Source organism: Ovis canadensis, chromosome 7 (genome assembly GCF_042477335.2).
Source record: "Ovis canadensis isolate MfBH-ARS-UI-01 breed Bighorn chromosome 7, ARS-UI_OviCan_v2, whole genome shotgun sequence".
NCBI lineage: Eukaryota > Metazoa > Chordata > Mammalia > Artiodactyla > Bovidae > Ovis > Ovis canadensis.
Window position 1 is genome coordinate 22522454 of NC_091251.1, and position 23222 is coordinate 22545675.

The 23222-nt window shown below is 41.8% G+C and overlaps 1 protein-coding gene across 1 annotated transcript in view; it reads right to left on the minus strand.

The window, feature by feature from the left end:
• Window positions 1-23222, minus strand: part of ARSB (arylsulfatase B) — a 166611-nt gene that overhangs the window by 139488 nt on the left and 3901 nt on the right. The window contains exons 3-4 of the mRNA XM_069595377.1: window positions 10548-10734; window positions 5867-6057 (exon numbers count right to left, since the gene is read on the minus strand). Coding sequence (XP_069451478.1) covers window positions 5867-6057; window positions 10548-10734 — 378 coding nt within the window. The remainder of the gene's footprint in view (window positions 1-5866; window positions 6058-10547; window positions 10735-23222) is intronic.

A 23222-nucleotide genomic window follows, 5' to 3' on the forward strand; every position in this document is an offset into this window, starting at 1 on the left:
TTTAAGCATTGTCTATATTTTCATAAGAAAACAAGTGAACCATAAGACCAATTTAATTTCTGGAAACTGAGGGGAGTGAAACACTGATTCTATTTTACCTCTGACATCAATTTACAGAATTCAACATTAGTGGTGTTCTAGGTTTAGCCTCTTCCTTTTAACGAGTCTTTCTGAAGGTACTCTTTTCACTGTGTTCCTATAGAATTCTTTAACGACTTGAAAACTCTCAAAGAGACAACTGGCTTGACCCAAGGAAAAGAACATAATTCTGTTGATATACTTGAGGCTTTTAAATCTCATAAAGAATGGGGGAATATCAGAACACAGACTGGAAGGCTGGCTCATAGTTCATTCATTACTGTTGAAAAAATGTTTCAAATGATATATTATACATCCTTGTGAAACAGTAATAGGTATACATATATAGAACTCAAATAGACACCCAAGAGAGTATTTTCAGTTCACCTCTTGAACTTAGAAATACCTTTTCCCCCAAATAAAAACGCTCAAAGTGACTGTTCAATAAGAGGCAGGTGATGGAATGACAACCATGATAAGGAGACCCTAGGCTTCATTTGCACATTACTTCCATGCGAAGACATTCCAAATTCCAGCCCTCAAAAGGCAACACTGACAGCTTTGACACGGCTTTAGCTCTGCCCCTACTGCCCCTCAACACACGCATTCTCATCCAGCCACACAAGTCCCACCCAAACTCCGTGCTCCTCCAGATCACGGTGAAGGGAATCCCAGCAGATGCTCTGCCCAGCTGGGGCGGAAGGACCCTGGGCTAAGATGTCTGGAGAGGAAAGAACGAGCAGGGACCCCTGTGACTCGGCAGTGCAGTCAGGGTCTGAGGCTTCAGCACAAGACCAAGCCCATGTCACCAGCCAAGGTCTGGATGGGGAAGGACTAAAAACTGGAAGGCTACAATCTGCAACCCACATCAAGTTTGAAGAGCCAGGAAATGTCACACTAAAAACCTGTTTGTTTTTTTTTCCCCCTTGAAAAATCAGAACCTCTGATAACCCCAGGCCCATACTCCATCTGACAACAAATGGCTGGAGTATGAGGAACAGAGATCCCACCCACAAGGGCTCTCCAACTTCTCCACTGTGCTTCACTTTCCTAGGGTAGCAGCCTGGCCCTTGTTTGTGACTCTGATCTGGATTCTCTGCAGTGGCCAGGGGTAGAAAAACTATGGAGGGAGCCCAGTGTTTCAGGAGAAAACATGCTTGTCCACGTAATTATGGTCAATGTGGCAGTACCCACGATGAAGGAGAGAAAGGAGGAGGGCAGGTCATTTCCAACCGGGAAAGTGATCCCTGGGGGCGACAGCTGGGGAGGATGGTAGAAGAGAGCTCTCATAACCACACCACGGGAAAAAAAACAATGATTCTGGGACCACCATTCAGGGGTCTTATAAACAGCTAGAATGGAAATCATTCTACTCACTTGGTTAAATGTAGCAAAAAGTTACCTAAAAATCTTTCCCATAATTATTCCTCAGTGGCTAAAGACATGGCCACTGCTCTTGAGGGATTAAAATGATGAAACTACAACTATTTCCCCATTTTTCCAGTGGTCAGGCTCCTGTTAGTTCAAACAGAAGAGACAAATCCAAGATTAAAAAAAGTGAAAACAACCCCTGGGAGATGCAGTCTGCCTTGGCCTATGACTGTTATAGGCCCTGCAAAGCCCCCTATTACCTACCAACTGCACTTCCCAGGTGGCACAGTGGTAAAAAAATCTGCCTGCCTGCCTATTCAGGAGACGCAAGACATGAGGGTTTGATCCCTCATCCAAGATCCCCTGGAGTAGGAAATGGCAACCCATTCCAGTGTTCTTGCCTGGAAAATTCCATGGACAGAGGAGCCTGGTAGGTTACAGTCCATGGGGTTACAAAGAGTAGGATACGATTGGGCGACTACATACCACAACACACACTTGTCCGCTAGATCTTAACTAATGAGTAAAGATAAAGGTGGTCCTTGAACAAAAGAAGTTGTCTTTTTCCCATTTCATCAGCAGTGATCCAGGACCATTTAGTGTGTTGGGCAAACAGCCTTGCAGCATCACTGTGTCTCTGGGTCATCAGAAGGAGGCAGAATGATAAACAGTGTAGCCCATTTAATGAGGAGGGGCCCAAGGGACCACAGTTTAGAGTATTTCCAGCCAATATTGCACGGGCTCCCCTGGGGGCTCAGTGGTAAAGAACCTGTACCCTTTTCGGGTTTCTTAGGTCTATAAATTGGTATCCTAAATGTGAATCATTACCCAATGTTTAGGTACTAAGTAACAATATGACATTATTGCCTAAAGTTATTAGCATATTAAAATGGTGCTAAGGATTCATTTCTTTTTCTCATTATGCTAATTTCAGTGAGGAAGAAAGCCTTATTTTCATTTCTTTAGTATATTTTTCTAATTTAAAGTTATCACTTTTTAAAAAGCATATGATACGTTTTTAAAGTGTTATTCTTTGACTTTCAAATTAAGACATTTCCTCCCAAACTGTGGCAGGAAAAAGTGAGTGTCTACCACTAGAAATTCACATTTGCTTTAAGAAACTGCTAGTAGATGAGGTGTGAGAGAAAACATTTATTTTTATTCTGCAAAGTTTGGGGTGGGGGGGGCTATTTTTAACAAAATGATACTTTGTGAATGTGTTACTTTCACGTTGTAGTGTTAGTACTAAGGGAATTATTCTGCAGGGGGGAAAAAAATGACATTCCCTCCTAGCACTGTGCAATGGTTATTAGCAATTTCTCCCTGATTCCAACACCATGTTTCTGTTATAAAACAGCTCCAGATGCTCTTTTCCCCTCAAGGGCTCTTTAAAATAGACACATTTTTAAGTCAGCTTGTGGACACTTTGTATTTCGTTAACGATTTCCATCTTAGAGCAAGTTGTCCATGCATGTTGCAGTCTGTAGACAGCACAGAGAAATTAGCACAGGATTAGATTCAATGTTGGAATAAAACAATGAAAATCCTGGAACTGGTGGGCTGCATCCTTTTATTGAGAATGGAAAATGTAAACACCTGCATTTTATGTCTTAAACTTCCAGGGGCTAGTAACTCAGCTATTGATTATTTCATTCCTTTGTTTCTGCGCTTCCCATGTGACTATGAGGATCCCCAAAAGGCTGGATACTGCTTCGGAATATTTCAGTCATTGTAGGAAAAGGACCTCCTCTCACCTGGCAATTTCCATAATGCTCCCATGAGCAGCACCAGACTCGTCACACTAGTCTGCATGGCTGGTGAGCGCTCAGCACCTCCAGCTTCCCTCTGCTCCTGCGCCTTCGCCCACGGCACCAGTTAAGACAGCCCACCCACCAGGAACGCTTTCAGCCCAGGTGCTTCCTCTTGTCTGCTTACTGTTATGGGCACTGGGAGGGAACACTCTATTGTTCCTTCATGGGAACTAATTTTTACTGTAGGCATATTGGAGTTGTTACACCATTAAAGTAGCGACATACTGTGAACCTGTAGAGGGCAGCTGGCTTCTGCCTGCCCCTCTGAGCTTGAGGGCAATCAACAGTGACGTCATGGCAGAACCACTGATGGGAGCTGGGGGTGGAGGGAAAGTAAGTAACTGATAGGCTCCCGCCCCAGACCAGTAAATCACAGTATTTGGAACTGTGGTACTTCTTCCAAGCCTTCCAGAGGATCCCAGCACACTGCTAATGCACTGTATGTTGGAACCATCAGGCTGAATCACACTGGGGCTCGTCATCTCTGGTCTGGAATCTGAACTGTGAACTTCGGAGGGTTGTCAGTGCTCTGAGCTCTCGAGTTAAACACCATGGTTTTAAGTTCTAACTCTGTGACCTTGAACAAGTTCCCTCACTTCTTGAAGCCAGTTGGCTTATTTGTAAAATAATGCCCCACCTCAAACGTCAAGACAAGGACCACAGTTCCCTCAAGACTTTAGCTCATTCTTTCAATCTTCAACCATATACATAACATGCCAAGCATACCGAAGAAAATTGAGAACTGAGGCCAAGTATCCAGCGGTTATCTTTCCAACTATCTGAATATTGGTACTAGACCTAGAGTTTAAATATGATATGTCTACATGTTTGAGAGAATGTTCCGATTTCTTCCATCCACAGGAAGCATGGCCACGCCAAGTGGTCAGCGTGAAAGAATAATAAAAAAAACTCAAAAGTGGGGCAAGGCTGAGGACAGATATCAAGAAAGATGCTCAGTACTAAGTTAGAGGAGACAAAGACAGCCAGGAAGAAAACAATGCCAAACAGGGGATCCGCAGCCAGGTACCAAGACTGAACGGGCAGATAAACTGCGATCCATACTGAGGACCTTCAGTAATTGCCAAACAGGCAGAGCAGAGGCAATTAGAAAAACCAGGTAACACTACACATTTTGTAATCTACTGCGTGAAGTTCTAATTTTGAGGGCGTAATACAGTTCTTAATGAAGCCATATTTTGAGTCTAACAGCTGACGACACAAGAATCTGACCCAATTTTAAAGGCGTTCATAAGCTAAATCTAGAGAATTCAGCTTAAACTTCACCTCAGGAGGTTAACTTTAGTTTAACACAAAGAAAAAAATGTTAAGGCTAGTCAGACTCTTTTCTCTTTTTCCCAGTAAGTAAATCAAGAGATTTAAGCACATGACATATAGAAATAGCTTCAGTGTGGTCAATGTGAAAAACAGGCTCGTTCGTGTACTGTGTTTCTAGATTAGCAGACTCAATATTGTTAACATGTCTGTTATCCTCAAATTGGTCCACTGATTCAGTGAGATCCAAACCCAAGCAGACCCCTCTGTTTTCCTGGTAGAAACTGGCCACCTCATTCTAAAATTAACAAGGGGATACAGAATATCTAGAATAGCCAAGATAATCTTGGGGGGGTTGGGAAATACAAAGGTAGGGAGCTTGCCCTGAATCTAAAGTCTGTGGGTCTCTAACAGAAATTTTGCCTGCTAACACCTCATTTTGCACATAAGCCTATCTTTTCAAAAATACAGGCAACTTACTGCTACTGCTAAGCTAAGTCACTTCAGTCGTGTCCGACTCTGTGCGACCCCATAGACAGCAGCCCACCAGGCTCCCCCGTCTCTGGGATTCTCCAGGCAAGAACACTGGAGTGGGGTGCCATTTCCTTCTCCAGTGCATGAAAGTGAAAAGTGAAAGGGAAGTCGCTCAGTTGTATCCGACTCTTAGCGACCCCATGGACTGCAGCCTACCAGGCTCCTTCGTTCATAGGATTTTCCAGGCAAGAGTACTGGAGTGGGGTGCCATTGCCTTCTCTGGCAACTTACTAATGACTTACAACTCATGCTCAATAACACACTAAAACAGTAAAACTCTATTGGTACCAAAACACTATACTCACAGCATTCCTCAAAGTGTGATCTGGGGACCATCTGCAACAGAATCACCCTTAAAGAGCTTCTTTAAAATACTGACAGATTTTCCACAGACCTAATGAATCAGACTTTTAGAAGTGAGCTCCAGGAATTTCTATTTCTAACAAGCTTACCAGGCTGATACTAATGTACTCTAATATTTGAAAGTGGAAAAAAAAAAAGTGAAAGTTAGTCGCACAGTCGTGTCCAACTCTTTGCAATCCCATGGACTGTAGCCTGCTCTGCTTCTCTGTCCATGGAATTCTCCAGGCAAGAAAACTGGAGTGGGTTGCCATTTCCTTTTCCAGAGGATCTTTCCGACCCAGTGATTGTACCCAGGCCTCCTGCATTGCAGGCATGTTCTTTACCAACCTAGAATTTATTAGATTGTTTCCTAAAAGACAGGGGCCTCTTCCTATGTTCACCTGAGCAGAGATGCTATCTTCACATGATTTTGAAGTCAATAAAGAAGCAAGATTTACCTTCTCTGGTGGGTGGGTGGTTATGAGGGTTGTAGCCCTCTCAGTAAATACATTTGTTGAATACATATTTTTATATCCTGTTGCAACTTCTTCACCATCTCGAAAATCAAGAGCACATCGTGTGACATTCAGAGGGTCAATTACGGTACAGCGCTCATGGGAGTAGTAATCTTCACTACCTAGAAGATATCCTACAATGGAAATGGGAGATGGAAGTAGTCAGCATAGCATAAAACTTGTTAAACAAATGGAGGCTTCAGCATTTAATTGCCTAATGCAATTGATTACCCATGACAAGGCTAATCAAATGACAAGGCTAATCAGAGCACCATTTTTAACATCTCTATATTTGCCAGCATAAGGCATTAAAATGTTATTGTAAAAAAAGTAAAATCCATCCTTCAATCTTTAGAACGTAAGCTCTCTTGTGTAACTCTCAAAGTGAGTGATTTCAAGTAAATACGGTTTTAAAAATCAGAGCTTAAATTCAGCAAAGGTGATGACATCTTAATCATTTAAAGCTATCTAATGGCTAAAATAGCATGTGGTTAACGTGATTTGTTACAAGTTTTTACTCTGAGGTGATCACGTAAATGAATGCAGGATTCAGATAATATTGATATTGACCTTGGCCTACTGGCTTCAAGGTTATGTATAGAAGGAGCTCTTGGAGGAACCATCTTTAGTCCGATGCTGACACCCACTGGTGAGAGACACAAACTTTCCTAAACGGAGGATCTCAGAACAGAACAGAACCAGAAGAGCAAACTAATGTACAGCGCTGAAATTAGATTTTTTCTACCTACAGTGATCTCAATTTTGTTCCAAATTTAAATGACATCTATCCCACAATTTAGACTGACACGCAGAAGAAAATGGGTTTTCTCAACTTGACTTGTTTCTGCAAATGTTCCATATTTTCCAAAAATATTAAAATAAGTTGCACTGCATGTTGTGGGGTTCTATTTCTATGAAACATTCAGAATAGGCAAGTCTACAGAGACAGAGGGTAGGTTAGTGGTTGCCTGGGGCTCTCAGGGTTGGGGGAAATGCGCATGACTGATGACTGGTATGGGTTTTCTTGGGGGGGGGGGTGATGGAAATGTTCCTCATTTGGATTGTAATGACAGTGGCACAACCCCGTGAATGTATTAAAAATCAATGAATTGTACACTTCTATTGAGTGAACCTATGGTATGTGAATTACACCTCAATAAAGCTATTCAAAAGAAATAACTGTGCTGGACTCTGAGCTATTTCCTGACAAACACTGCTTATTAATATTAAAATAAAGATGAGAGGCTTAACTGGAAGTCCAGTGATTAAGACTTTGCCTTCCGATGCAGGGGGTGCAGGTTCGATCCCTGGCTGGAGAGCTAAGATCCTACATGTCTCAGGTCCAAAAACTCAAACCATAAGACAGAAGCAATGTCATAACAAATTCAATAAAGACTTTAAAATGGCCCACATTTTTTTTTAAAAAAGCTTTAAAGATGGTATAATTGGTCTAACCCTTTCCTCAGCTCTGAATATTTCCCATAATCACAATTAAAAGCCTTCTACACCTTACATAGCAAATGAATTCATTTAAAAAATTAATTTCTTCCTTTTCCATGGTTCAGTAAATTCAAAGTCCTGAATATAACAAATATCTTGGTCTCAAGATAACTCTTTAAATGGTAATCTTTTATCCTACATGTATAACAGAAAGGGAAAGCCAGTGTATTTGTCAATTAATATGCAATACAATAGTCAAACCTATGGTTTTTCCAGTAGTCATGTATGGATGTGAGACTAGGAACAAAAAGAAAGCTGAGTGCTGAAGAAATGATGTTTTTGAACTGTGGTGTTAGAAAAGACTCTTGAGAGTCCCTTGGACTGCAAGGAGACCCAACCAATCCATCCTAAAGGAGATCAGTCCTGAATATTCATTGGAAGCACTGATGCAGAAGCTGAAGCTCCACTACTTTGGCCACCTGATTCGAAGAACTGACTCATTGGAAAAGACCCTGATGCTGGGAAAGATTGAAGGCAGGAGGAGAAGGGGAGGACAGAGGATGAGATGGTTGGATGGCATCACTAACTCAATGGACATGAGTCTGAGCAAGCTCCGGGAGTTGGTGATGGACAGGGAGGCCTGGCGTGCTGCACTCCACGGGGTCGCAAAGAGTCGGACACGACTGAGCAACTGCATAGATGTAATAGAAAAATAAATATATCTATGAAAATAATTTCAGCCCTTATATGGGTAATTAGAGGGGTCAGGACACTGGTGTTCTATATTAATAACTATTGGTTATTGGTAACACCTTGAGGAATCACTTCGGGTTCTTTATTTGTAAGTATAAACTGTTTTCTATCATTTGGGAAGATACATGCAAAGGATATATTTGATTAAAAGATGTATGGATTGTAAATATTAACAAGTTAGAACAGATGAAAGGATTCTAGAAATTGAACTCTTTATTCACATAACAGATCTGTTCAGACTGGACTAAACTGATCCTATGCAACCACGTAGACAGTCGCATGGAGCTGTTCTCATCTTAGGATGAGATCCCAAATCCACAAATTTGACCTTTGGGGCTGAGCCTAAAGAAGATGGCAGCTGATGCTTTTTTGGGAAAAAAGAAAAACTACTTTTTGAACAATTAAAATCTCTGACCGCTGTATTTAACAGCCTCATTAAGATATAATTCACACACCATACAAATCTCCCAGATAAAGTGTACAATTCAATGGTTCTTAGTGTACTCACAGAGACGGGCAGCCAGGCCCAGCATCCTCTGACTGGTTTTTACCAGGACATCTAAGTCTTCCTAGTGATAACAGCTCATGGTCATCACGCCCTCCTTGTCTGCAAGCCTCCCTTCCATAGGAATGTGAGGTGTCGCTCTGTTTGCCTAAATCCAGTTAGGCTTCTTTCTCATAAATGGCTTTTTAACAAAAACAATTTAATATCTATAATTCTTCCAGTTGCCAGAGTATAGGTATCGATCCATCATTTTGCAAAGGCCTGAGTGAAAATTGTCAAAGGATGTAGAGGCTGTTTTTTCCTTGAGAATATCCAAGATGACAAAGAGGTCTTACATCCAAGTCCTATTTTTTTAATGGCTCTTTAAGGATACTGAGGATATATCCAGGTTCACTAAGAAAGAACGCATGAGGAACTTCCCTGGTGATCTAACAGTTGAGACTCTGCTCTCCCAATGCAGGGAGACCCAGGTTCGATCCCTAGCTGGGGAACTAAGACCCCACATGCCACAACTAAGACCAGGAACAGCCAAATAAACAAATACATATTTAAGAGAAAGAAAGGAAGAAGGCATGGTGATTAGCAACGTCTGCCTGAGAACTGAGATGGGAACAGGACACACAGTCTCATGTCTGGATCCTTGCAGCTCAAACTTAGCCCCGGTTCCAACAAGGCACTACAGAGCTGTGAGCTCTGATTGCATTGATACGGCCTTCGATCATCCTTTTAACCAAAATGGACTCGGGTGCTCTGGCTCTAGCTCAAGTAAAAGACAATGCTTCAAGAAACATCTCTAAGACAACCACTATTTTGTTACAAAAATGATGTTTCTGAGGATGCTGTCCACCTTACTTTCTCCCAAAGGAGAAATTTCTCTCAGGTCTAAGAGCCAGAAAATGCTTTACTCTTCCTGAACATCTGGTTTCCATTTAACTTATAAATAATATGACTCTTATGGACTGCTTTTTTTCCCCCCTTTGGACATAAGAAGTCTCAAATCTCAGAGTTCAGTGTGAAGTCCACCTACAGGCATGCAGCTGTTCTGTTTTTAAATAATTCAGTGCCATGCAACTATTCCATCTTTTTCTACTCACCCTGATTTTTTATTCTATTTATTTCTTAAAAACTTACATTCAGTGTGTGTTCTCTTTTGGATACAGCAGCTTGTAAATAAATGAAGAGATAAGTGGGAAGTTGGTAGCAAGCTAAACGGCTAGACAGATAAAACAGAATATTCTAGCTAGACAGAAAGGAAAATATGAAAAGAACTTGATAGAAAGATATATAGCCCCTGGCAAGATAAACAGATAAACAGGTTGTTGCAGTATGGTTTGTAATGGGTTTAAAGAGAGCATATTTTAAAATAAACTATAGGCTTTACGTTTATTTTTACAGGGCTATCACACCCATAAAACATTTATTACTTCTTCTCTCTTCTGTTAACATTTGTTACTTACCCTCCCATTTTATTTATTTGCTCTATCTTCCCCAATGTAGTGATTTCAAAAACAGATCTCACAGAATGGAGAAAGGATACCAATGGAAAAGGATCTTTTTATCTCCAGGAAAAACAAAACTAAACAAAACCTTTGAACACAGTTTATGAGGAGAAAAGAATATTCTGAACTTTTGTGAAGGAAATATTCTTGCATTGAGTTTTGCCTGAAACTTTTTTTCAAAAACTCGGTCTCATCCCCTTTCAGTCACAGAGTTCTCTGACAGCACAGCGGCCTCTGACACGGAGACCGCGGACTCTTCGAAGGACCCCGTGTGCTGAACAGAGAGCCCTGGGAAGGCGGCTGCTGTCCCAGCGCGCCCTGAGCGCACCGCCACGTCTGGGGCCCCGCAGCGCTACCGACTGATGCATCCTGCCATCAAGTTTCTCCTCATGTCACGTGTTTTATGAGAGCGCTGCATTTCCATTACCAAAGTAGGTATCGAATCCTCGGCGTGTTGGAAGACATTCTTTCCGGTACATTCCCAGGTGCCACTTTCCGACCATGTGGGTAGCGTAGCCTGCTTCTTTTAGAAGCTGGGGCAGGAGTTTTTCATCCAAAGGAATGCAGCTGGGCTGACAGGGCCAGATTATTTGATGCTGTAAACCTGTGTGGATCTTAAAAGAGATAAACATAAAATTATGGATTCATGATGTTAAAACATTCTACACAAGCAGATAGAGTGGTTGCCTAATTTATTGGACATATCTGTGGACCTGAATGTTTAATTCTGTTTCTGTACCAGTTTAAGGCATTTCTAAAAGGCATTTTTATCACTCATTCAAATAAGGTAATAGACATAAATAAGATTTTGAAAGAAATGAATAAAAGCACTCTAACAAATGTTAGATAGTTTCTACAAATATTTATCCAGGAATTATGTTAGAAACCATTAACTTAAGTTTTCACTTCTTACTTCAAAAGGGTAGCTATAATGTGAAGTGTGGATCTATCAAGGAAAAAGTGTTCTAATTCCTATGCATGTGAAAAGCTGGTGTTGGATTAGAAGAAGCTTCTATAACTTTTCAAGTCTTGAGTTTTTTAAAGGGTATAATGAAGGTGAGGATTTGCATTTCTTATTCTACCTTATAGAAACCATAATTTCAAAAGACACTGACCAATTTTTCTTTAAAAAAGAAAATGGCCACCCACCCGACAGGTTAGGGGTGGTTCATACAAGTCTGCCTACGGGGCAAGCACCACACAACCAACTTTAAGAAATGATCATGTGTTGAGTCTTGGAGTAATATTAAAATAGAATGTCTACAATTATATGAAAAGGCCATTAAAATAACCCTCCCTTTGCCAACTATATGTCTATGTGACGCTACACATTCTTCAACAACTTACCAAAACTATATAGTTAATCTTTCACCAACTGGGGGGATGGGGCACTAACCTCCATGCAGCTGAAAATCTGAGTATAACTTTACAGTCGGTTGCATCCAGGGATTTAACCAACCACAGGTCACGCAGCATCATAGTACATATTTAGTAAACAAAATCCACATATAAGTGGACCCTTACAGTTTGAACTCATGCTGTTCAAGGGTCAACTTTATTGCACTGGTTGAACACAGAAGCAGATATAATGTCATAAACTAGCTAGTTTCTATTCATAGAAAACATACAAAAATATAAAACAGCGATCACTCTTCTTGCATAATTCTTTTGTTTTGGAAAACACAAAATAGCCTATTTTCCCTAAGCTATTTATGTTAATATGTAATAGAATTATTATTGTCATTTTTCAATGAATTAAAAAATACTTAAAATTTTTATTTTAATTTTAAACATGGTAAAGTTTGAAAGGGATAACCACATAAACATAAGCTCTCTGGGGTCTTCAATTTTTAAGCAGGTACATGCTTTGTTTTAAATTCATGGCAATAAACAGAAAGGGAAGAGGAGCTAAAAAGTCTCTTGATGAAAGTGAAAGAGGAGAATGAAAAAGTTGGCTTAAAGCTCAACATTCAGAAAACGAAGATCATGGCATCTGGTCCCATCACTTCATGGGAAATAGATGGGGAAACTGTAGAAACAGTGTCAGACTTTATTTTGGGGGGCTCCAAAATCACTGCAGATGGTGACTGCAGCTATGAAATGAAAAGACTCTTACTCCTTGGAAGAAAAGTTATGACCAACCTAGATAGTATATTCAAAAACAGAGATATTACTTTGCCGACTAAGGTCCGTCTAGTCAAGGCTATGGTTTTTCCAGTGGTCATATATGGATGTGAGAGTTGGACTGTGAAGAAGGCTAAGCACCGAAGAATTGATGCATTTGAACTGTGGTGTTGGAGAAGACTCTTGAGGGTCCCTTGGACTGCAAGAAGATCCAACCAGTCCATTCTGAAGGAGATCAACCCTGGCATTTCTTTGGAAGGAATGATGCTAAAGCTGAAACTCCAGTACTTTGGCCACCTCATGCAAAGAGTTGACTCATTGGAAAAGACTCTGATGCTGGGAGAGATTGGGGGCTGGAGGAGAAGGGGACGACCCAGGATGAGATGGCTGGATGGCATCAAGGACTCGATGGACGTGAGTCTGAGTGAACTCCGGGAGATGGTGATGGACAGGGAGGCCTGCCATGCTGCGATTCATGGGGTCGTGAAGAGTCGGACACGACTGAGCGACTGAACTGAACTGAAACAGATATGAAGTAAACACAAAAACAAAACAAAAACCTTCAAACAATTTTTTTTAATGTATTACAAACTACTTACTATTAAATAGCTTTCTCATAAACTTTGACATTGTCTTGAATTTCATTTTTTCTGTGTGCCTGTCCAGAGTCAATCCTTTTGGAAATGTATTTGCTATTGCTTGATTTCATGATATCTTTCCATGCCCTTCTAAAAGGATCATGTGGAATATTATAAATGTTAAAGTGAGTTGATTTTGAAGGTGATAATATGTTTGTTAACTTGATGGTGTGATAATGGCTTCACAGGCATATACATATCAAAACTTATCAAACTGTATAGTTGAATTATATGCAGTTTATTGCTTCCCTGGTAGCTCAGATGGTAAAGAATCTGCATCAGTGCAGAAAAGCCAGGTTCAATCCTTGGGTTGGGAAGATCCCTTGAAGAAGGGAATGGCTACCCACTCCAGTATTCTTGCCTGGAGAATTCCATGGACAGAGGAGCATGAAGGGCTACTTTTTTCCATGGAGACCCAAAGAGTTGGATATGACTGAGCGACTAACATCTAGTGCATGTCCATTATATCTCAATAGAGCTATTTAAACATAAAAGCGAGTTTAAATTTTCTATTCAGATTTCGTGCCCTCCCTAGGAATAATTGGACCTCTACGCTAGGATATGTTCCAGATGCCCTTCATTTGCCCTCCAAATCCCCAATCTGCCTTTTGTCCTGTTTTCAGCCTGGGAAATCAAGCTACTGGGACCAAATCAAAAACCTTCTGCACCTCCTGGTTCTGACTGGGTTCAGGCAACGGGGAGCCCAGACAGGGATTGGAGGGAGGGAAGAGATGAATGGCCCCGAGTGGCCAGGTTATCTGCATTCTGCAGGCCATTCTGAAAGTGGCCTTCTCGACAGGATTCTCTGTTTCCAGGTTCTGGTCTCTCCTCTTCCTTTCCTTCCCTTCTGGTCTAGGAGCAGTAACAGCTCCAATGAGTCATACACTATCTCTTTGTTTCCCCAACACATTCGCACCTTTTAAAAACAGCTCCTGGGACCTCCCTGGTGGTCCAGTGGTTAAGACTCCAAGTTCCCATGTCAAGGGGCCCAGGTTCAATACCTGGTCAGGGAGCTGTATCGCACATGCTGCAACTAAAAAACTAAAAAAGTAAAATAAAATAAAAATAGTCCCTTTGTGAATAAACTCTCCCTAAATGATCCTAATTGGAATATGCTATCTCTTTCCTACCAGGATCCTGAACCATAAGGATGTGACTATATCCAGGCTGGGAAAGGGAGACATCGCTCTCTAAACATACACAAGCATGCACACACACACACACACACCTCAAATAACAGGATTCTGTCCATGGTTAACACTAGAAGTTTACTCAATAGAAAATTAATCCTGGCTTCAAAAACTTCATAATCTATACTAACTGGCAACAGCAGAGAATACGGAAAGATAACATTTTACGGAGTTCAAAAGACCCAGTGGAGATAAACATTATGTGCAAATTTCTTTAAATGGAAAGTTCATCCATCACTTGATCTCCGGTCGCTGTAAAGCACTGCCAGGGGATGCTGTGTGATTTGCTCTTCCAAGGCCATGGGCACCACGCCAGGTGGTCAGCTGAAGCCTCCTCTATTATCTAAAATCCTATGGAGCAGGGAACGTTCTTTTCGGTTCCTGAGAATTTATTCGACAGAGCATTTTTATGGCATGACTCGGGGAGCGGAAGCCAAAGTCTGGATCACAGCCAAAAACATATTTTTGGTTTGTTCACACACTGTTTGAAGTGAGGAAGCTGTAGTGTGTAGAGACGTTGTAAACAGGCAAATACAGAATTGCGCTTGGGTTTAGCACCGAACTATAGAGCCACGCCACGCTTCACGGGGCAGGATGGTAATAAAGCACCAAGAAGAATCAAGAGAAAAAATAAGCATCGCCTTGGCAACACCACAGCATCTAAAACAACTCCATTCGAACATTTGCCTTCAGTGTTTGGAGAGTAGGCACTGAATGGAGAGGGTCCTACAGATCGTATAGGAGAGTCCAAAGAGGTTACTTTCTCTCTGTAGCTGTCTCTTCTTCATTAAACAAAGCCTCAAAAAACAGCTTCTCCTAAGATTTTACTTGAATGGCAAGGATTCCCTCCACAAAGGCAAAGAGTCTGCAGAGTTAGTCAAGGACCTGGCTTGTCTCTGGGTGCTTTCTAGGAGAAAACTGATGAGAAATCTTTGTTTACATATTTCGCTGCATGTAAAAATGTATTTGACCCTGTAAGTTATTCTTTCCCATGTAGACCTTGGTACTATCAGGGTGGTCTCTTGAGAATTAAAAAAAAAACAACAAACACACACTCTCCTGGAAGGGGAGGAGAGAATATGGCTCCCACATCAGAATCTCATAGGCAGTCTGTCGATTAAGGATCTACTGAAGCTCAGCGCACTGGATTTCAGTTACTCTTTTATAATTCGCTCTCCCAAGGGCCAGGGAGACCCTGCTGCATACACGGCATGCGTGTGTGCTCAGCTGTGTCCAGGTCTTTGCAACCACAAGCACTGCAGCCTGCCAGGCTTTCCCATCCATGGTATTTTTCCAGGCAAGAATACTGGAGTGGGTTGCCATTTCTGACTCCATTCTCCACATGACGGAAGGATATTTGGTTTGTTTTACCGAATTGGCACTTTGACGACGCAGTTATGAATTTTCAAAGAGCCAAAAATCTCTTTGCAGGTGAACAAGGTAGAAGTCTAAAGTCAAAACTTGACATGAAAAGCAAAGTTTTCCCGCATGCGTGTGTACTGGCAATGTGCTTGCATTCATGTGTACTGGCAATGGATGCTACTTCTCTGAACTTCAGTAGGGTCGAGATAACATCCACGGGAACAGAGCAGGATTCTGCCTATCAGTCTGGCCGGAACACGATGAACTCATTGAAGCCCTGTATTTGAGCAACACCTCCTGCTGCAATACTTGAAAATTCCGAAAAAATGGGCAGCTCTGCTCTTCCACGTTATACACCAGGGAGCCTAAAGGAGAGCTTCATGACCAGAACACAATCACAGAACATGCTGGGGGCCAGCCAGGAGTTCAGAAGTGCCAGCCTGGGCCTGGGCCAGAGCACTACAGGTTTTAACCATGGCTGAGTACCACTCATGCCACCTTAGGGTTTATCCCTGAACAAATGGATAGTGGAGAATCTGCTCCCTCCCACTTAGCCTTCTAAAAAGCAGTCAGCTGCCCACACTGCAGACGCCAAGAGCGACAGAACACACGTTATGTGTGAGGGGGCCTGGCTTTGCCATCTGGCCTAGTCCTTCAGAATTCGGCTGCAGAACTGGCTGGCGTCACTGACAGTTTTGAGGGTCTATTTATTTTGGTGTTGATTAGTGCAGAGTGTAAATCTCTGACTAAACCACAAAGGGATGTTGTTTTCAAAAGGAATAAACAAGGCAAATGCTGTTTCACTGTCTTCCTGTTTAAATTATAAATCCAGGCAAGAGCCCAGAATGAAAAGGAAGGACAATATGGAGCAAAAAGAATTTTTAGAAAAAAAAGTGATATGAATAAGGAAACAGAGCTACCAGACAGTAACATCTTATGCTCAGAGTGATTCTTGGAATAACAAACTTCAAGTGTCAACCAACCTAAAAATCCCGTAAGTCAATGATTCATATTCCACTCAACTCTGAACTTTTTATTCCCTCTTTTCCTATTATTTGGGAAGTAAAAAAGGTAAAAATTAGATTAAAAAAATATCTTCAACATTTGCAGACTAAGGACTCCAGCTGCCCCTTCCCTTTTGGGAAAATGCCTCTGGGCTCAGACTAGGCTTAGAAAGAACACGGCTTCAATAAAAACAAAAGACCCATCAGAGCAAGTCATCCCCCCTCCTCACCCCCCTCCCCTTCCTTCAATGAAGCCCCGATATGTTTGCTGTAGAGGGCAGCCGTCTTGTTTGTCAGTATGAAGCGGATGCATCCTTTACTCCTCCCCTCAAATGAGCACAGGAATAAAGACCAGCAAGTGCTTTCTCTTCGGAGGCCCCAGTGGCCTCTGGACTACATGCTTCTCTTACGGCTCACTCCTTGGATACCTCGGCAATAAGTCATAAGTGAGAGTCGCTCAGTCGTGTCCGACTCTTTGAGACCCACTGGACTATGCAGTCCATGGAATTCTCTAGGCCAGGATACTGGAGTGGGCAGCCTTTCCCTTCTCCAGGGCATCTTCCCAATCCAGGGATCGAACCCATGTCTCCTTCATTGCAGGCAGATTCTTTACCAGCTGAGCCACCAGGGAAGGCCAAGAATACTAGAGTGGGTACCCATTCCCTTCTCCAGGGGATCTTCCCAACCCATGGATCAAACCCAGGTCTCTTGCATTGCAGGCAGATTCTTTACCAGCTGAGCCACCAGGGAAGTAAGTCATATGAACACTCCTAATGTGTGACTGGGCTTCCCAGGTGGCGCTAGTGGTAAAGAACCTGCCTGCCCATGCAGGAGACGTAAGAATGATGGGTTCGATCCCTGGGTGGGGAAGATGCCCTGGAGGAGGGCCCAGCAACCCACTCCAGTGCTCTTGCCTGGAGAATCCCACGGACAGAGGAGCCTCGTGGGCTCTAGTCCATAGGCGCGCAAAGAGTTGGATATGATGAAGCACAGGCAGGCAATGTGTGACCACCTGTCCCGAGACTCCGTCCCTTTCTTCCAACTCTTGACTCCTCTTTGCCCCACTTCTTAGAGTCAGGGAGAGGCAACCAGGGACAGGAGACGCTGAGGAGCATGCACTTGCAGGGCTGACCGAGATTGGGCAGACGGGACACGAGGAATGAGGCAATGAGGAAAAACCGCAGCGAGGTGAGAGCCTGCCTAGACGGAGCTGCTTCCTCTTTCCACACCGCGGTGAGCAACGCCCTCTTCTGCCTGCAGCTGTGGGGTCTTCCCTGCTCACATTCTTAAAGCAAACTAGAATCAAAAGTCAAATATCACCCACCATGCTCCCACACAGCCTCCTTCCTAGATTTCCTGTCCAAGGTCCTGCTACAGGCGTGAGTGAAAAGGCGTGAAAGTGTCTTGTCCGCTTATCAATGTGATGAAGAGAAATGTGGCATGGGTCCCTTAAGAATGAAACCTTGGCATCATCTTTCATTGCTTTTATCCTCTGCCAAGGTTTATAGAGTGCTGGTGGATTGGCCCCCTCAGTTCCCAAGGTACGAATGTTCCCAGGTAAGGACCAAAGTTACTGTTCCCCACCCCCTCAGAAGGAATTGCTTCTATAAAGGCTTACCCTTACCAGTTTTGTGACCCTTTCATCCTTTTAATTTCTTAAAAAGGAAGCCAGGGCACTAGAAATGACCTGTCAACCCTACGCAGTTAAGACAGTGAGCTCTTTCAGGAAACACAAGTGTTAAAGCGCTTAGCAAAGTCACTCATTTAGTTGCTCAACATCGGGGGTGCTTCTGTGGGTCAGAGACAAGCAGGGCAACCTAGCAGCGAAGTCGCCTTGAGAACAGACAGCCACACTTAAAATGTGACCTGGGAGTGCAGAGATGTGATGAACATTTTGTAGCAAATAGTCAAGTTGTAAGAATAAGGAAATTCAGGATTTTCAGGTCTTTGGTTCTAACTAAAAGTGGTATACAAATTCTATTAGAAAAGTTGTTGAAGGATTTTTATTTACTTATTCTCCCACTTTTATAAACATCTTTAGTACATGTGTTTTTTAATTTTTTTGGTACCCCAGGTGAGACATGAACTCATAATCCCTGGCTTAGGATATGTGTGTTCTCTATTGAAATATATTCAACACATCACACTGTATAAATTTAAGATGTGTCTCGTATTAATTTGATATCTTTATACATTAAGATGTGATCACCACTGTACTGATAATTAGCACTTCTATCATATAATTGTCTTCTTTTACTGGTTGGAATCATTAACTTATAGTCTCCTAGCAAGTCTCATGCTTATAAGACAATATTATTGTCTATATCCACTGTGCTATGTATTAGATCTCTAAATCTTATTTACTACCTGTTGCAAGTTTGTACCCTCATACATCTGTCCTTAGAGAGATACTGTGGTATTGTCATAGGATAAACATAGGGATAAAAATATTCACAGATCATATGTCTGAAGAGGGTTTAGTCTCTAATCTACACCAGTGTTGGCAAGGATATGGGGAATTAGAATAGGATTTCCTATTCAAAATATAAATAAAATACAGATTTCTCAAAGATTTTTAAAATAGGGGATGAATGAGTCATAAGACTGTGGGAAGAAAACTAGCCAAAGTGCCCAGAGACCTGAACTCCAGTCAGTCCCTGGAGCAGCAGGAACTACTCAGCTCCTCTGCTGTCGACCGCCCCCACCCCTCCATCCACACTCTGTGCAACTTTCACCAACGTATGCAAGCTGCAAAAGTTTCAGATGTGAGGATTCTGAGCAAATTAAACTTCTCAACATAAAAGGTCAAATTCACATTCCTTTCTCAACAAGTTCCTAGCCTCACAGCAAGCAGCTCCTGCAACTTGTCAAGCAGACACTGCTGAGCAAGATTAATCTCTCTTTCTACCAGTAGGTGGAGACAGTGGGTACAATATGTGCTTTTCTGAAGTTGGAAACTTGATCTAGTGAACACAAGTCTTAAAATCAAAGAAATCTAGAGCTAGAAAGAGCCTGAGCGCTCACTCCAACTCTCATAAATTATAGATGTGGAAAATCATGTCCTTTGAGGTCGGAGTCTGAAGGCTGACGCGGCAGAGACTGAAACCCACATCCCAAAATTCCGCTAGTCCTCTTCAGCAAATACTCTTACAAGCTAAAAACCTAAAACTCAGCATTTCTTGGGAATACAAAGCTCAATCACTCAAAACTTGTTTATCACTTTGCACTTTTCTAATCAAGTTTGATGATTAAGGAAGGGGGAATCTCTGTCTGTGCTAAGTTCACAGATAAGACCACTAAGCAGTTCTTTCAAGTATCTGATTTTGAAAGAGTCAACAAATTTCATCATTTTATTGTCTAAAATTATGCAAAACACATGACTCATTTTGAAATAAAACCTGTCTCACCATTTTCACTTTACATTTAACATAGGGAATTCCTAACTTGAAATGTAGTGGATTCGTTTTTCTCATCAAGATGTTTAAGAATGACCTAAATGTTAAAAAAAAAAAAAGAGAGAGAGAGAGAGAGATTATTTAGTAAATCTGAAGCAGCTCTTGCAATGATATTTTTAAATAAGTCTGAGTAGGCAAGATAGTGTAATGGTTATAGACCTATACTGCCTGGGTCAAACCCTGATTCACAGATCCACAGCTTACCAGCCCCATGGCCTTCAGCAAGTTTCTTAACCACCTGATCATTTTCCTTGTTATCAAATAGGGATGATAACAGTCGGACCTATTTCACTGGGTTGCTGTAAGACTTAAATGAATTAACACATGTGAAATGCTTAGAATGGTACCAGAATATAGCATCTGAGGCCAGTGAGGCTCCTTGGCTCGCCCAGAAATATTGACTCTTTTAAAAGAAGATGTTTATTAATCTATAGATTCAATGCAATCCCTGTCAAGCTACCAACAACATTTTTCACAGAACTAGAACAAATAATTTCACAATTTGTATGGAAATACAAAAAACCTCGAATAGCCAAAGCAATCTTGAGAAAGAAGAATGGAACTGGAGTAATCAACCTGCCTGACTTCTGACTATACTACAAAGTTACAGTCATCAAGACAGTATGGTACTGGCACAAAGACAGAAATATAGATCAGTGGAACAAAATAGAAAGCCCAGAGACAAATCCACACACCTATGGACACCTTATCTTTAATAAATAAGGAAAAAATATACAATGGAGAAAAGACAATCTCTTTAACAAGTGGTGCTGGGAAAACCAGTCAACCACCTGTAAAAGAATGAAACTAGAACACTTTCTAACATCATATACAAAAATAAACTCAAAATGGAGTAAAAATCTAAATTTAAGACTAGAAGCTATTAAACTCCTAGAGGAAAAAATAGGCAAAATACTCTCTGACATAAATCACAGCAAGATCCTCTATAACCCACCTCTCCCAGAGTAATGGAAATAAAAGCAAAAATAAACAAATGGGACCTAATTAAACTTAAAACCTTTTGCACAATGAAAGAAACTATAAACAAGGTGAAAAGACAACCTTTAGAGTAGGAGAAAATAATAGCAAATGAAGCAACTGACAAAGAATTAATCTCAAAAATATACAAACAGCTTATGCAGCTCAATACCAGTAAAATAAACAACCCAATCAAAAAATGGGCCAAGGAACCAAACAGACATTTCTCCAAAGAAGACATATAGATGGCTAACAAACACATGAAAAGATGCTCAACATCACTCATGATCAGAGAAATGCAAATCAAAACCACAGTGAGGTTCTATCTCACACTGGTCAGAATGGCTGCTCTCCAAAAGTTTACAAGCAATAAATACTGGAGAGGATGTGGAGAAACGGGAACCCTCTTACACCCTTGGTGGGAATGAAAACTAGTACAGACACTATGGAGAACAGAGTGGAGATTCCTTAAAAAACTGAACACAGATCTGCCATACGACCCAGCAATCCCACTGCTAGACATACACTCTGAGGAAACCAGGATTGAAAGAGACACGTGTACCCCAATGTTCATCACAGCACTGTTTACAATAGCCAAGACATGGAAGCAACCTAGATCTTCACTGGCAGACGAATGGATAAGAAAGCTGTGGTACATATACACAATGGAGTATTACTCGGCTATTAAAAAGAACACATTTGAATCAGTTCTAATGAGGTAGATGAAACAGGGTGAAGTAAGAAAGAAAAACACTGCATATTATGGAATTTAGAAAGATGGTAACGATGACCCTATATGTGAGACAGCAAAAGAGACATAGATATATATATAGAACAGACTTTTGGACTCTGTGGGAGAAGGTGAGGGTGGGATGATTTGAGAGAACAGCATTGAAACATGTATATTACCATATGTGAAACAGATGACCAGTCCAAGTTCAATGCATGAAACAGGGCACGCAAAGCCAGTGCGCTGGGACAACCCAAAGGGATGGGATGGGGAAGGAGGCGGGAGGGGGTTCAAGACGGAGCACACATGTACACCTGTGGCTGATTCATGTCAGTTCAGTTCAGTCGCTCAGTCATGTCGGACTCTTTGAGATCTCATGAACCACAGCATGCCAGGCCTCCCTGTCCATCACCAACTCCCAGAGTTTACCCAAACTCAGGTCCATTGAGTTGGTGATGCCATCCAACCATCTCATCCTCTGTTGTCCCCTTCTCCTCTTGCCCTCAATCTTTCCCAGCATCAGGGTCTTTTCCAATGAGTCAGCTATTCGTCTCAGGAGGCCAAAGTATCGGAGTTTCAGCTTCAGCATCTGTCCTTCCAATGAATATTCAGGACTGATTTCCTTTAGGATGCACTGGTTGGATCTCCCTGCAGTCCAAGGGACTCTCAAGCGTCTTCTACAACACCACATTTCAAAAGCATCAATTCTTTGGCACTCAGCTTTCGTCACAGTCCAACTCTTACATCCATACATGACCACAGGAAAAACAATAGCCTTGACTAGATGGACCTTTGTTGGCAAAGTGATGTCTCTGCTTTTGAATATGCTATCTAGGTTGGTCATAACTTTCCTTCCAAGGAGGAAGCGTCTTTTAATTTCATGGCTGCAGTCACCATCTGCAGTGATTTTGGAGCCCCCCAAATAAAGTCAGCCACTGTTTCCACTGTTTCCCCATCTATTTGCCATGAAGTGATGAGACCAGATGCCATGATCTCAGTTTTCTGATCTTAGTTTAAGCCAACTTTTTCACTCTCCTCTTTCACTTTCATCAAGAAGCTTTTTAGTTCCTCTTCGCTTTCTGCCATAAGGGTGGTGTCATCTGCATATCTGAGGTTATTGGTATTTCTCCCAGCAATCTTGATTTCGGCTTGTGCTTCTTCCAGCCCAGCGTTTCTCATGATCTACTCTGCATAGAAGTTAAATAAGCAGGGTGACAATATACAGCCTTGAAATACTCCTTTTCCTATTTGGAACCAGTCTGTTGTTCCATGTCCAGTTCTAACTGTTACTTCCTGATCTGCATACAAGTTTCTCAAGAGGCAGGTCAGGTCTTCATCGCTTGAACAATTTCCACAGTTCATTGTGATCCACACAGTCAAAGGCTTTGGCATAGTCAATAAAGCAGAAGTAGATGTTTTTCTGGAACTCTCTTGCTTTTTCCATGATCCAGCGGATGTTGGCAATTTGATCTCTGGTTCCTCTGCCTTTTCTAAAACCAGCTTGAACATCTGGAAGTTCATGGTTCAAGTATTGCTGAAGCCTGGCTTGGAGAATTTTGAGCATTACTTTACTAGCGTGTGAGATGAGTGCAATTGTGTGGTAGTTTGAACATTCTTTGGC